The 13,769-nt window shown below is 38.9% G+C and overlaps 1 protein-coding gene across 2 annotated transcripts; it reads right to left on the bottom strand.

The window, feature by feature from the left end:
• Positions 1 to 4,365: 4,365 nt before the first annotated feature.
• On the bottom strand, positions 4,366 to 13,645 carry cep76 (centrosomal protein 76). Of its 2 annotated transcripts, none has more exons than XM_088306977.1 (13): positions 13,449 to 13,645; positions 11,676 to 11,831; positions 11,452 to 11,545; positions 11,154 to 11,378; positions 10,844 to 11,029; positions 10,117 to 10,214; positions 9,851 to 9,979; positions 9,555 to 9,743; positions 7,292 to 7,458; positions 6,189 to 6,348; positions 5,850 to 6,023; positions 5,459 to 5,676; positions 4,366 to 4,720 (listed from the first exon to the last, which is right to left on the bottom strand). In XM_088306977.1, the coding sequence occupies exons 1-13, from the start codon at positions 13,509 to 13,511 to the stop codon at positions 4,582 to 4,584; spliced, it is 1,998 nt and encodes a 665-aa protein (XP_088163103.1). In that variant the 5' UTR covers positions 13,512 to 13,645; the 3' UTR covers positions 4,366 to 4,581. The 2 variants fall into 2 exon arrangements, with proteins under 2 accessions (XP_088163103.1, XP_088163104.1); XM_088306978.1 differs by having other exon boundaries at positions 11,461 to 11,545; positions 13,449 to 13,634.
• Between the last annotated feature and the right edge of the window lie 124 nt (positions 13,646 to 13,769).

Genomic DNA, 13,769 nt, shown 5'->3' with positions numbered 1-13,769 from the left:
CCCTATAGTAATCAGATGAACCCACTGAACAAAACATGCCAGAAAAGCAAGTTATTGATGGCAAAGAGGAAACTCAAAATGAGAACAATCACTGTCTTCCTTTGGACTCACCACTGTTTCATTGGCAGTGGCCAAGGTTATTGGGCTAATGCCACAATGCACATTTGTTTGTCCGTGTGCATCCAAAGACGACGGCACTCTTCTAATGGACTCTTTTGAATTGGTGTAAAATACAGCCAAGAGAGTCACTCTCTCCTCTTCCTTTCTCTGCTTTTGTAAATACTGACAAAGGGCTCTCTCAGTATTAGCCATGTAATCAGATGCACCCCAGCAGTAGACAAGATGGTTGCCCCTCAAAGCAGTAGGTTCAGAAATGACATTGGAATCAGAGATAAGGAAAGATTAACTTAAGAGTTATTATTTTAAAAACACAATTCAGTTGTTTATTCAAATATGGTAGTTTGTGCTGTCAAAATTAAAGCATTAACTCTGGAGATTGATATAAAAAAATTCAACAGAGTTAAATATTTTAACTCAGTGAGATTTAGTTAAAAATAAATTGCATATTTACCATATTAGCTGTATATCTTTTGCACTTCATTTCAGAACAAAACACCCTGCTTAAGTTACCTCTGGGCTTTGCAAACCAACACTGCTGGAGTGTGGCGCTTGTGGGAAGTTTTGAGAAATGTTTCTAACAAAAATGTCTAGAAACATGTCTCCGTTTAGATCGTATTCAAGAATCAAAGAAAGCTATTCGAACAGTCTTTGAATTAAATATTTTGCATTCATTACTAGATATTATTCAAGTAAATATCTGTTACAGGCTTGACAAAAAATAGTAGTTGAAAAATGTGAATAATCGCAATTTATCATGGAAATTTAATGGGATCAATTTGTAAAAAAAAGAAAAAAAATCACTTGACAGCACTCAAGGTAGTGTGTTTGCTCATTGGAATGATTTGCAGAATAGTGTCAAATGATGCTAACGAGTGAAGTTTTCAAATTTTCAGTCATTCCACTTTTGAAAAAAAAAAAAAGGCAAACTGATCAATGCTGGTTCCTCTCAGAGGGGGGGCAGTGGGATGCGTTTGGATCCAGACCGCATCGGCTTTTTGCAGCGTTCCTTTCTTTTCTTGCACCCAACAATAACCTCATTAGATTGCACGCAAACTGACATTTCAACCTGACTTTTCCCTCTCGCTCTTGTTTCACATCATTAAGTGGCAGCGTCAGGCTCAAAGGTAAGCAGGCTCATTCTTTGAGGGCAATGCTACGCCTGGAAGGCGAGTGTTTTGATGAGCTCGTCACTCCCTCACCCCAAACATGCCTCATTAGTAGTTCATTCCAAACACCTACCTGCACCCCACCCCCCTCCCTCCAACGCACACATACAGGGTCTTTCTCATTCCATTTGTACCTCTCTCCCATCTCTCATCTCCCTCTCTTACCCTACCCCCTCTGTTTTTCAACACTAATTAGCTGGCTTCTCCTTCTCCTGTGCTTCCCCAGTCACATCTCACGGGGAGATGGATATGATTTTTCCTTAACCCAAAGGCCAACTTAATCAGCTGAATTAATGACTTTATTACTAGTTAGGCTCCAGGCCATGCAACGCCTTTCTCTCCAGTGCCCACTGCTCCTCCCTTCGTCTGCCACCCACTCCTTCCTTTACCCCCTGCAGGAATTTTTACATTACAAAAATAGACAGAGAATAGAAAGCAAAGCAAAAACTTGGCGGGTGGTACGAAGAGTGGAAGAAATATAACACATGACATGATGTGGAGTTGCAGGTACGGCCTAATTATTACTTTGAAAATTAGTTCCGGCTTGTGGTGGTGTTTCCCAGGGAAAAGGTGATGAGATGATTAATTTTAACTCATTCACTACCAGCCAATTAAAAAAAAAAAAAAAGAAAATTTTTGACGTATTTAGCCGTCATTGGTAGTGAATGAGTTAATTACCGCATATTCACTCGATCTGGAGGTCAAAATTCAGAATATATTGTCACTATGACACAATAGAACATTCATTCAGATGGTCTTAAATAAAAATGATAATACACGCACCTAGTTTCTGCAGTCAAAAAATTTGGACATAATTAGTATTTGAAATATTTGATTAAAATAAACCATGGTATAACAAAAGAAGTCATTCAAATGGACTTGAAATTCCAAGTGAAAAGTCACGTCAGCCTAAATGTCCAGATGATACTTGCACTTGAGGTTAACCCACCTGAGGTAAAGTACTCATTAACATCTTATAACACTTCCAAAGAAGATCATATATGTGTCTTGTATGGGGTAGTCTTTTAAACTGTACACATCCTTGAATTTGTAAAAATAAAAATAACAAAAAATTGTTTTGGTCCTTAAAAACTAAATGGACAAAATGCATTGGAACGAGTGAAGGGAATAATAGTCTCAGTACTCCTCTGCATGTTGCGGCTGTCCTCAATAGATGGGTTGTGGTTGGAATCATTTTGAAAATGAGCTATTAGGAACATTTGGGGAGTAAATGGTATTCTTTTTTGGTCGGAAAAATAATGCACACGGGAAATAAATGAACCAGTTTCATGCAGTATAGTTTGTGTTTCACAAAATTACCAGCAGCTTTGTGATTTTAGTAAGTGGGAGTGTGTAATTGTGGTAACTCATGACACTTCATGTAAAAAATTCAATGTCACACATCACTGAGGAGTGTTGTTAACAACCCTTCCAAAAGTGAATAATTAAAAAAAAATAGGATACTAAATGGGGCTTCATAAACATCTGACATCAATTCCTCGTGCCTGTCCACACAATGCATGAAACCATAATTTGTGTAAAATCGATGCTACTTTATCAAAGATCTTCTAATGTTTACAAATCCTTACATGTTTCAGATGTGAGAATAAATCCACTTAAAGCCTTCTGTGGCTTTTGTGAGTGTGTGGGTGTGGGTGTGTGTGTGTGTGTGTGTGAGCTGGACTAAAAAAATCCACAAAAGCCATTACAAATAAGGTCATTGTTAAAAAGAAGAAGTTATCAAGTGGCGATGCAGGATTCTCATCCAGCAAATAACAGTACACAAAAACAATGTGTCAACTCAAAATGCACAAGGTAAAACGAGAGAACTTTATCTTCCATTTGACATTAAGTTGGTCATGACAAAATATTGTGGACTAATTTACAATGCAGTCTATACGTTATGACGTTCAGGCGATCGGTTTGAGGAATGACGTGTATCCATTTTAAAGTCGGCACCAATGTGCATCGGTTTTAAAGGTGTTGCGACCACAAAGATGTCTCACAGGAATGCAAGCGTTGCATGCCAGCAGAATGTAAGGTGTGAGTGATGGTTATTATAGGAACCGCCATAGCCCCTACTTCCCATTTCAGCTGCTATCCCACAGGCCCCATTAGTCAATTACACCTCAGTACTGCTGATTTATATGAGCTGAAAACTAACCTGCATTCCCAGCATCAAACACTTCCGGAGCTATATATTCTTCCTGTGGAGCTTAGGTGTGTTTGTGACTAATTCAGGAGAAATCAAATTATTCATTAGCTCTCTTTTTCTCTCTCCAAGCCTCCCAACTGATCCTCGTGTTCAACAACTCAGGGGCACAGGCAGAATTGCAAATTAGAAAGTAAAACTGGAAATTAATTGGCCACCCTGACAGACATGTTTATTAGAATTTGACCTGGGTTGTCAGGAAACGCCCCTGAACCGAAAACAGTGCCGCACAATATAACTTTGGAAAACAAAGCAGACCAAAAAAATATAAAAATAAAAGATTTAATTGAAGGCCGAGCATCAGACACTCACCCGATACTGAACCACAAAGCTGTCAATGCTTTTACATTTTGAAGTATTTAATTTTCAAGCAGAGGCACAGAGTTCATTAAAGATAGCCAGTCTGCCATATAAATAATTATAAAGACTGTTTAAATCAATCAATCAATAAAGCCACCTGACTAAAAGCACCGTGAGTATCATTGCCACATAGCTGAGCTTTTCAACTTTATCCTAACACGCCATCTAGTGCACGAGTCAGGTGTTACAATTAGACGTCCCTTTTATTAAGTCTCTGCATCCATTATCTGATCCACACATTAACCAAAATTGGTATCCGTAAAACTGGTGGATGCGTTTATGAAAGATTAATGCATATGATGCACATCATTTTCCTCATTAAAATAATGTCTGTTCATCAATCACCTGTTTACTGTTCATTTTTAAATTTGTTGCACTGCTGTGACAATGTGCCTGTACGTTTATATACAGTAGTTGTTGTAATTGTAATTTTACACCTCAAGTATGCAGTAATATTCACAGGACTGCCTATGTATGGGTCTAAATAAATCTATCTGACAAAACAAAAAATGTATAAAGATTTATTTACAACAAAAGTACAGATAAAATTGTTCAAGACTTCAATAGACGGAAAGCATTAAAAGCAAAGACAGCCGGACAAAAACCTGTTTCATCATGAAAAAAAAAATTGAGTCTGACTTTCTCGATCATAATAATGTATACAATAAAAATGTGCAATACACAGTGCTGTAAATTGATAGTTCTCACATCAACCTAAGGCTGTCAGAGCACAGAACGATATTTACAAGCAAACATGAACCACACGGCACATACATTTTCTGGATAAATAAAGACTCGAACACGAAGAGCCAGCCTCACGTGGTCACCGCGGCAACACACTATCTCCTCACAGAACCGGGACCTGCACAACAACACAAGACACAGAACTGACTGTGAATAACTTCAGAAAATAACATTGAAAGTAAAGACAGTACAACAGACATAAACAATATATGATTATAAACGAGGAATTTGAAGGTAATCCAAATAGAATTGTGCTTTAAGCAAAGCTAAATGTTCCCTATCACACACTGGACCGCCCCAAGGTTTTAATTTGTCCTTTTCCATATTGTCAAGTTAAAAAGCATTCATACCGTTTTATTTCAGCTCATCAGGTTTCTCATTTTAACAACTTGAAAATTTTGCCAGGCCTCCACGGTAATCACAGCCTGAGAGGTGAATGCAGAGGCCACCAGGAATTGAGTGTAAACATTGCATTAACAATTACAGGGGTTCCGAGGTTATGTCATTCACTTCCTACAGCTGCGACCCCAATGTATGTAAGACTGTCACTAACACAGAAATAAAGTCATAATCACAGTAAACATAAGAATGAAAAACACTTCTAGCCCATACATCAAATAATCGAATGAAAACCAGTAAGCAACAGAGCAGGCCTTCTTGTGTCACATGACGACATATTCTTGGGCCACTGCGGAAACTACAGGTAGTCATTTGTGCGCCGTTTGTACCTTGAAATGTTTGGCATGTCGTCATAAACTAAGGCCCTCTTGTAAGGATGACAATCATTTCCAACTCAGTTTTGCATAACTGCTATAAAATTGAAGTTGCTATGTATTAAACAAATTTCCAATCTTACTTAAGGCATGTGGAAAAAGCTCTTCGGGCATTGCGGTGCAGGAAGTGGATGGGGAAGCCTTTAAAGGTGTGGCCGTCTGGGACAGCCCTCCTTACTGCATCCTGAAATTCCTCATTGCCACATGAGACGCCAGTGCAGCGTTCCATCTCATAGGCTGACAAGGCTGAAGACAGCAGGTAGGACAGGTGGTCATCCCAGGCAGTCGTCAGGTTCAAGTCCTGGAGGAGAAAGATGATACACAACCACAATACGCTCAACATCAGCTCATCTGGGATAATCTCTACCACTGTTTGTGTGCCTTTTGGGGAGTTTTAATGTAACTTAGTCCACAGAACGGAACCATAAAAATTAGTTGAAACTCCTAAATGCAAAAGTAGACGCTTTGTCGTACCTTCCTGTGCTCGGACATCAAGTAGCGCATCTCCAGCTCCAGCTGATTGCTGACAGCAGCAGCATCGAGAGATGACGAGCTGAGTGGAGGAAGAGCGCGGAGAGAAATGTTGGAGCCTGAGTCGCACACTGACTTCAGAGCCTCTTCACTCATTGCTTTCCACCGAGATTGATTCTAAAAGGAGAGGAATGAAGCATTTCTTTCAAGTGAAACTCTAAATAAAAAACTAAAATGTGTTTTGTGATCTTTTAGGCTAACTTGAAATTAAGAATTAATGATATATGTTGGGCCAAAAAAGAAGAAGCCACACAACTTCAGAATAAACACCTACTGCTTTACCTGGAGGTCGAAGACACACAGCTCCACCGCGTCAGAGGGCTGACAGTTGGCCAGGAAGCTCTGGTGGTTGAAGACGCAGCCCGCGGTGCGGTACGGGTATGAAGGTTTAGGCTGGGGGGCCAAAGGAGGGGCAACGGGGTCGATAGCTTGATGAAGGTATCTGATCAGACAGACATTTGTAATAATTATCATGCTTAGATTTGTTACAAACATACTAAAAGACTGATTAGCACGACTGAGGAGCGAAGTTGCAACTTGAAAAGCATAGTTCTAATTATCACATATAAACACATGATTGTGGATATGCTCATTCATCCAGGTAATTTCTTTCTCATGCGTAACTGGGCTGCACTGTTTCGCCTCTCAGCCGAGAATCCAAGAAGGCAAACTGAGCAGTCCAGTTGCAATCAATTCAATGTCCTGAGAAAGAAAAAAAACTAGAAACACCAAATTTAATTTAAAACAAATTGTGACTCAGCACTGGCTATGACAAGGATCATTAAAATTCTGTGTGGAGCATGAATTTTTTCAACGTTAGTAAGTGGTATGCCCTTTGCATAGAGCCACATTCTTAAATGAGCACTGTGAAAAATTATCAAGATTTTTTTTAAAAATCCAAATAAAACATAAATAACACAAATAAAGTATGTTTATTCAGCAACCAAAGCTGTTTGCAATTATGTGCTGAACATTTATGCACCATTTTCACCTACTTGATTAATTATTCTTACATCTATTCATTTTAAAATATTGTGATTTTTTTATTTTTTTTAGGAATATTTTCTTTTTTGTCTCCATGCCACAATGTACTATTTTTGGACCTCATGAAGAAAATATGGTTGACAAACTACAGGAATGCTGACCAAATCTGTTGCTTTCAAAAATAACTACCCAAATTTCCTCCAAATATACTTGTGGATGCTTTGGACTACACTCTCTCCTTTCACAAAGTACAAGACAAAAATATCTATAATGTTCTTTTTGTGTCCTATTGTTGAAGGCACCATCCCAGCACAAAGTCAAACTATGATGACAAAACTGCAGGACACAGAAGCAGGACTGTTATGCGGAGAGATTTTGTTAGTACGTGAGTAGAAACGAACCTGTGTGCAGTCAGGCTCTCCCAAAAAGTTATACTTCCGTCAGTACCTCGGGTCAGCACCCAGGTGTGCGGTACCCCCTTTGCTTTGGTGCCCACACACACATAAGCGTCAAGGCCAAAGCCCAGCAAGAGACTGCACAACAGGGTTGAGTGGTCTTCACAGTCCCCCTGTGGGTGACGCAAATGACATTAAAATGCATTATTTACATCCTGGTAGTCTCTTGAAATCAATTTGAGGATTATTACACCATTAAGGTCCTAAGCAATGATTTTTTTAAGGGCTGTTAAAGTTACAGCGTTAACTTTGAAGATTCATTTGAATAAAGCTGCCACAGGGCCCTGTAAATCAATGCTGCTGGAGTGTGTTGCTCGTATGCAGTACTAAACCTGTAAGCGAGAAATTTTCAGATTTTTTTTCTAAAAGAAGAATTTTTAAGAAGAAGTTTTAATTAGTTTTCAGGGCAGATTTGTTAGTTTATTTATTTATTTTTTTTCAAAAACTGTTTAATTTTAGTATTTAGTAGTTTTGTGTTTTACACGTGTTCACGACTAAAACAAAAAGTCCATGGTAAGTATTTAGCAGTGAAAATTCAACAAAAATATTATTTCAAAACATTTTGATAATACCGGGTACAGTTTATGGTTTTAACAATCCACAGATTTTGAATGACAATAAGTGCCGTTTATACCGCGTCTAAAGTTAGATGCAGGCATGCATGCGCCCAAATTATAATAAAGCAAGGAATCCTTATTTGCCAAGTTGCCAACTTCTAAAGTTGATTTGTGGGTTGAATTCTGCTGAGAAGTATTAAGCCTCGGTGTACTTTGTATTATTTTTTTTTTTATGGACTATATTTTTTTTTCATGTAAGATGCAAAAAAGAAAATCACTTATTACTGAGCGTTGCGTTTCGGGCTGTCAAGAGCAGGCGAACCATTCAAAGCCAACGCCATGCACAAAGTCGTCTCCGAGGTGCGACGTTATTGGTCATCTATTTTTCATTGGCTGACGCTTGAAGATGTCGCTTCAGCGCGACAAATATTAAGAGGACTACAGCTCCCAGACGGCTGTTCAACCGCCTCTTTTTCCAGGAAACGGCCATGCCACTAATATCGAAATAAATGATTTTAAAATCAAAGGCTGGCGTATAAAATTAATTGCCAAATTTGAAATCGAAGCACATTTTCTCAAAAATTATAGTTAATTTTAGTTAGCTTTGTAAATGTAAAATGTAGTTTTAGTTAGCTTTTGTTTTTCTGAATCATTTTAGTATTTATTTTATTTCGTTAACAGAATTTTTTTCCAATTTTAGTTTTAGTAATTTTGTTTACTTAAATGACCTTGGTGAGGAGTCACTCAATACATTTGTTGTTTGATTTTCACAATAGTCGTGTTAAATGGCTGCCTGCTACATTCCAGTGAGTGCCAGTAAGCGACTGTATTTATCCTGGAACATGTTTTCCTGTAAAGAGGTGTGACTAGAGCTGACTGCTGCGGCTGTATGCTGGCTGGAGCTCACGACAACTCAGAATGATAGATGTTCCCCAGTAGTGCTAATATGGACGGCAGCATCCGAACAGGCAGGGGCAGATGAGGCAAAATTAATTTTCCTCGGAATGAAAGTCATAAATCATAGCTGACAAGCACCATTTTGTGAGAGCTATGTTGTGTCTGTCTTGCCAGGCCCAAACAGCAGAGCAGCGGGAAACATTTATCCTGTGGCGGTCTGGGAAATCAGCGGGAAAATGCAGAATTGCACAAAATCTTCCTTCTCAGAAATGCTGTCATCAATACAAATTATGAGGCAACCATTTTTGATGGAATACACCAAAACTAAAAAAAAAATGTTTTGGTCATTTTACTCCTGGTGTGTCACATATTTAACTACACTTAAGTAGTATTTGATTATTTATGCACTACTGTTGAGTATTTTGGAAACATTAGTTACCTGACAAGGAAGAAAATGAATTATATAAAATTATAAATTATTAAAACTCCCTGTCAGTATGAATTGAAGATGTAATTACAAATTTACAATCTAAATATTAAAATGCTTTAAATCAATTCCACCTTGTCTGTGTAAATCAGTCCCTTATATTTCCTTGCAAAGATGTATATTTGTAAATGAGGAGATTTTTTTAGATATCATCATCAGATTGTACAAATAAAATAAATGTTACTATTTATATGTGCATATTGCCTGAATGGGGGATGTAAGAGACATCTTGAATTCATTTTACTGAAGCAATAAACACCAACATTACCTTTCCTCGACACAGGAAAGCCAATAATGTGCACCACTGCTCATGCTTCTCTCCTCCTCCCACCACCGGGGCCTTCTCATGTGCCAGGAGACTAACAAAGCGGGCCGCCCGCCGAGGACTCTCAAGCAGCCGGCCGGCCCGGAGGATATGCACATAAGAGCATACCGGTCTGTTGATGCCATTTTCATCCTGCGAATTACACAGAACGCCAGCAGGGTAGTGACACAATCACCCTCCAAACGTTACTAAAATGAAATTGAAAATGAAAAAAAAATTCAGCGTAAACATGAGCAAACCTGTGCAAAGATTTTAACCATTTTGGACTGGTTTGATGACCGGATTTCCAGAAACTCTCTCCACCACTGTTTGGCATAAACCAGGAAGATCCTCTCCTTCTCTGCTGTCCTCTGCCTTTCTATTGATTGCTGAATAACAAATACAAGATGTCATCAATATGCATAGGTAGGCTCACACCAATGACATCAGCATCGATGGATCGTTAAACAGATGAACATCTGGATAGGAAAAATAGAGAATCAAAATTATTGTTTGAGTAGTTTACCTGCGTGCTGATGACGTCAGCGCTTAGTGTTTCAGTGAGAGGAGGATAGAGCTCAAGACTGACTGTTAAAACACCAGCCGGCAACTTGCATTCACTTCCTGGTGACACAACATAACGTTGAGAATTCATATAGGGGCAAAAGGTATGTTTTCAAACACGTTTATTACAGTGGTTAGAACTTGTAATGCCAAAGAAATGCACTACATCATACTGATGGTTGATTACAATAGAAATCGGACAAAATTTGTTTCTGAATATTCTGAAAGAAAAATGCAAAGCAAGTTTAGTTTGAAATGACCATCTTATTTTTCAGGTGCATTTTATGTCAGTATTTGGCATTATGGGATTGTAAAAGTGAAATATGTAGATAATTAAACATATGAGCAAACCGCTTCAAAAATCACAGCCTAATCATAGTTTAATGAATTATTGATTCTTGACTTCAAGGTCCTGTTTAAGCATCAAAAAGAACAAACTATGTTCCTGTTGCATGTGACGTGCCTCGAACTTGGAGGATAAATAGTTGAGTTTCCCACCAACACTCAGGCAACTGCTCTCCTAACTAGCCGAGAACTGATGAAGCCTGCTCAGGTGAGAGATGAAACGTCTTCTAAGACAACCACAATAGTCCAGTTGTGATTGATTCATTGCCCTGAGAATGTTGACCTAATGCTTTAAAACACTTTCAAAAGAAGAAAAAAAAAAAGAATATGAATTGTTTTCTCACCCACTCCCATCAATTCCACAGCCAAGCATGTCTTCCCGCTAGGTGAACTTAGGACAGTTCTCCAGTCCAGGAAGTAGGATGAGACCAGAGCTGTTTCACTGGAGGTGTCCGTCTTGATCAGCACAAAGTGAACCGGATCACAAATGGACAGCATAGTGGTTGCATCAGCCATCCTACTTCCTTCCCCTGCAGAAGCAAAAGAAATGTTGTCACTCTGACAGCAGTCATTGTCGGATTTGAAGTCATTTCTACAACACAGCGGGCCGTGAGATGTAATAAGGACACAATTGCAGTCATCATTTCCATCTACCTGTGCCATCTATGTGGATTTGGAAGAGAAAGCCCTCCTGCAGGTCAGGGTCACAGGCACAGGGCACTGGCTTTGAGTGAAACCTCTGATTTCGAAAGTGCAGGAATAATTTGAACGTGGAGCACAGCTGACCAGGTAAAGGCTCCGGCTCCTGCAGGTGCTCCAAGAAGGCCTTACCACCCAGCACTTGCAAATACATGTAACGTCTTGATGGGTCAATATTGCCTGCAATGTCAGAAACTGTTTCATTATCCAATACTTTGTCAGGTATCACATTGATTTTGACTTATTTGCTGACATTTTTTACTTTTTGTAACCCGAATGTTTTCTTCCTTAGTCAACTGAGGGGTGGATTTTGGAGCAGATCCTGTTTCCATATTTGGAGGTGCTACCTAGCAAAGCCGGATGTGCAAAAAGACAATGAGAATGTAGATTTTTAAGTTTAAGAAATCGAACATTCATCAGTTGGATTAACGGAATAAAAAGAAAAAAACAAATATTACAGTAAGAATGTGGGGCAACCTGTGAAAAATGAAGGTCCTTCATCACGTCGTCTATGATGCCTCTGCGCTGCAGCGCGTGGAGAAAGTCTGCCTCAGATAACACTTGTTGCGCTGTACCTTGATCATCCCTCAAAGTCTCAGACAACACCTCTCGGATCTTACCATGAATATCCATCTAATGCAGAGACAACGGAAAAGGAAAAAGATCATGACGCAAATTCACTTCAACACAGAAGACACAACCTACTGTCATTGTCAATATGCACCGCTCACTGCTCTGACATATTGAACAGTTCAGTTTTGCAAGCAAGACATTCACAATTAGAAATAATGTACAGTACAGTGCATTCTCCGTGGGGGCACTGTGAATAATTGACGCCCATAAAAAATCCTGAATATTTGAAGCTGCGAGTGCCGAACGGCGAATATGCAGTGGTTCACTGTATATCATTCACAGGAGCAAATTGTAAGTTAACTAAAATACTGAGATTTTGTCAAGACAATGTAGTTAGTGGGAAGTAGATTTTCTTCCACTTGAGTATGTATGTCATTCATAAGCATGGTGGTACGCCACGCTGCTCGGCCATTCCTTCACCTAGTGACTTGTAGAATGACATTATGGCGGAGCATAAGCTTGAGTCATCTGTGGAGCTGTTTCAGCTCCAAACAGCCATGCCACGGAGCATGACAGAGCACTGATGCTGTGAGAGTGAAGTATTCAAACTAGACACATGCTTAGCCAAATACGAGCATGGTTTCAGCTTGGAGTAATACGTGTAATATGAATGCTAATTCAATGCACTTACGAGTTGAATATGAATAACTAAATTTTTTCTTTGATGAAGCTATGAATAGAAATACAGTACACTAATCTTTCCCCTGACACATTAAGGGTCATTGGATAGGTTTTGGATAAGTATCGACAATACTATCTTAAAGTTTACTCAGTATCAAATAGGAAAGGAAATTGGTGGTACTGAATATAACTTGTATCCAAATGCTTGTGGAGCGGATTACAAATCGCCTGCAGTAATTTTATTAGTGTGTCTACTAGTACGGGGTCACCAATGTGGTGCCTGCAGGCACTATGGAGTCCCCAAAGAAGACCACATGAACAGCCTGCAAGCCTCTTCTAAAAATAGGTCACCACTGATGCGACATTGTGATTTTTCTCGGAATGTTGTCAAAGTTATGATTTGAAAATGTAAACACTGGCAGGGATGTGTAGACATAAAGTATGGCATACTGATATTTACCTGTTTCCTAATTAATAACACAAATCATTAACAATTAGTTTCTTCTTTGGTTGTTGATATTAACAACATTTATGTGTAACACGTTATTAAAGATAATTGGGAGCCCTTCACACTAATCAGCAACTAGTAGTAGTTCTCAATTTCAAAAAGGATGGTAATCACTGGTCTAGTACAACAGCAGGTGTCATGTTTTGTTTGTTCTTACTTTTGAGGTAAAAGACTAGACCTCACTCTCTATGCGATAATAAAGAATTTCTTAACGATCCTCATGCGAGTGGCTCGTCCTATTAGAGGTTCGTTATACTCTGATAGTGTTTGTCAGTAACTTGACTTTTAATTTTAAAATAGTCTAATTTATTTTGCACAATTGACTCAACAGGTTGGGTAAAATATTAAACAGAAGGCTTTTAATTATTTGCATTTGAAGACGCGGTTTTGAAACTGCTGTAAAGTTTGTGTGATCATTAAAGCTAAATTATGAAGAACGCAGAAGGCAGACGCACAGCGCTTGTCATTTGGTGAGGAAGGGTCTTCACCTTAATCAGATGGTTGTGAATGATTTGCTTCAGCTCGGAGACCTTCTCCGGACGAAGAGCCATAACAGCAACTGGGATCCGGACAACTATAAATTCATTAACGGCAGTCCACTTATGCGTAAAAAGTGCATTTTCTGCTAGACAACGATTGGGATCAACGTAAACAACAGTCACAACTGTTTCATCTGCAGCGGCAAGCAAGCGGGAAAGTGTCTTTGTATATGCCTGATGACAAACAGTCATACAATTAGTGTTTTAATAAAACATTCGTTAAGCAATGAACATGAAACCACACCATGGACATGTCAATATACTCTTGGT

The sequence above is a fragment of the Idiotropiscis lumnitzeri genome, chromosome 10 (assembly GCF_059441095.1).
Source record: "Idiotropiscis lumnitzeri isolate Australia: NSW breed Sydney's pygmy pipehorse chromosome 10, RoL_Ilum_1.0, whole genome shotgun sequence".
Taxonomy (NCBI): Eukaryota; Metazoa; Chordata; class Actinopteri; order Syngnathiformes; family Syngnathidae; genus Idiotropiscis; species Idiotropiscis lumnitzeri.
This window is presented reverse-complemented; position numbering and strand designations above follow the sequence as displayed.

Coding starts and splice junctions, on each gene's coding strand:
- cep76 (XM_088306977.1), bottom strand. CDS start 13,511: ATGGCTCTTCGTCCGGAGAAGGTCTCCGAGCTGAAGCAAATCATTCAC. Junction 11,546..11,675: donor AGGACCTTCATTTTTCACAG/GTTGCCCCACAT, acceptor CGGCTTTGCTAG/GTAGCACCTCCAAATATGGA. Junction 9,744..9,850: donor TGGTTAAAATCTTTGCACAG/GTTTGCTCATGT, acceptor TGTAATTCGCAG/GATGAAAATGGCATCAACAG.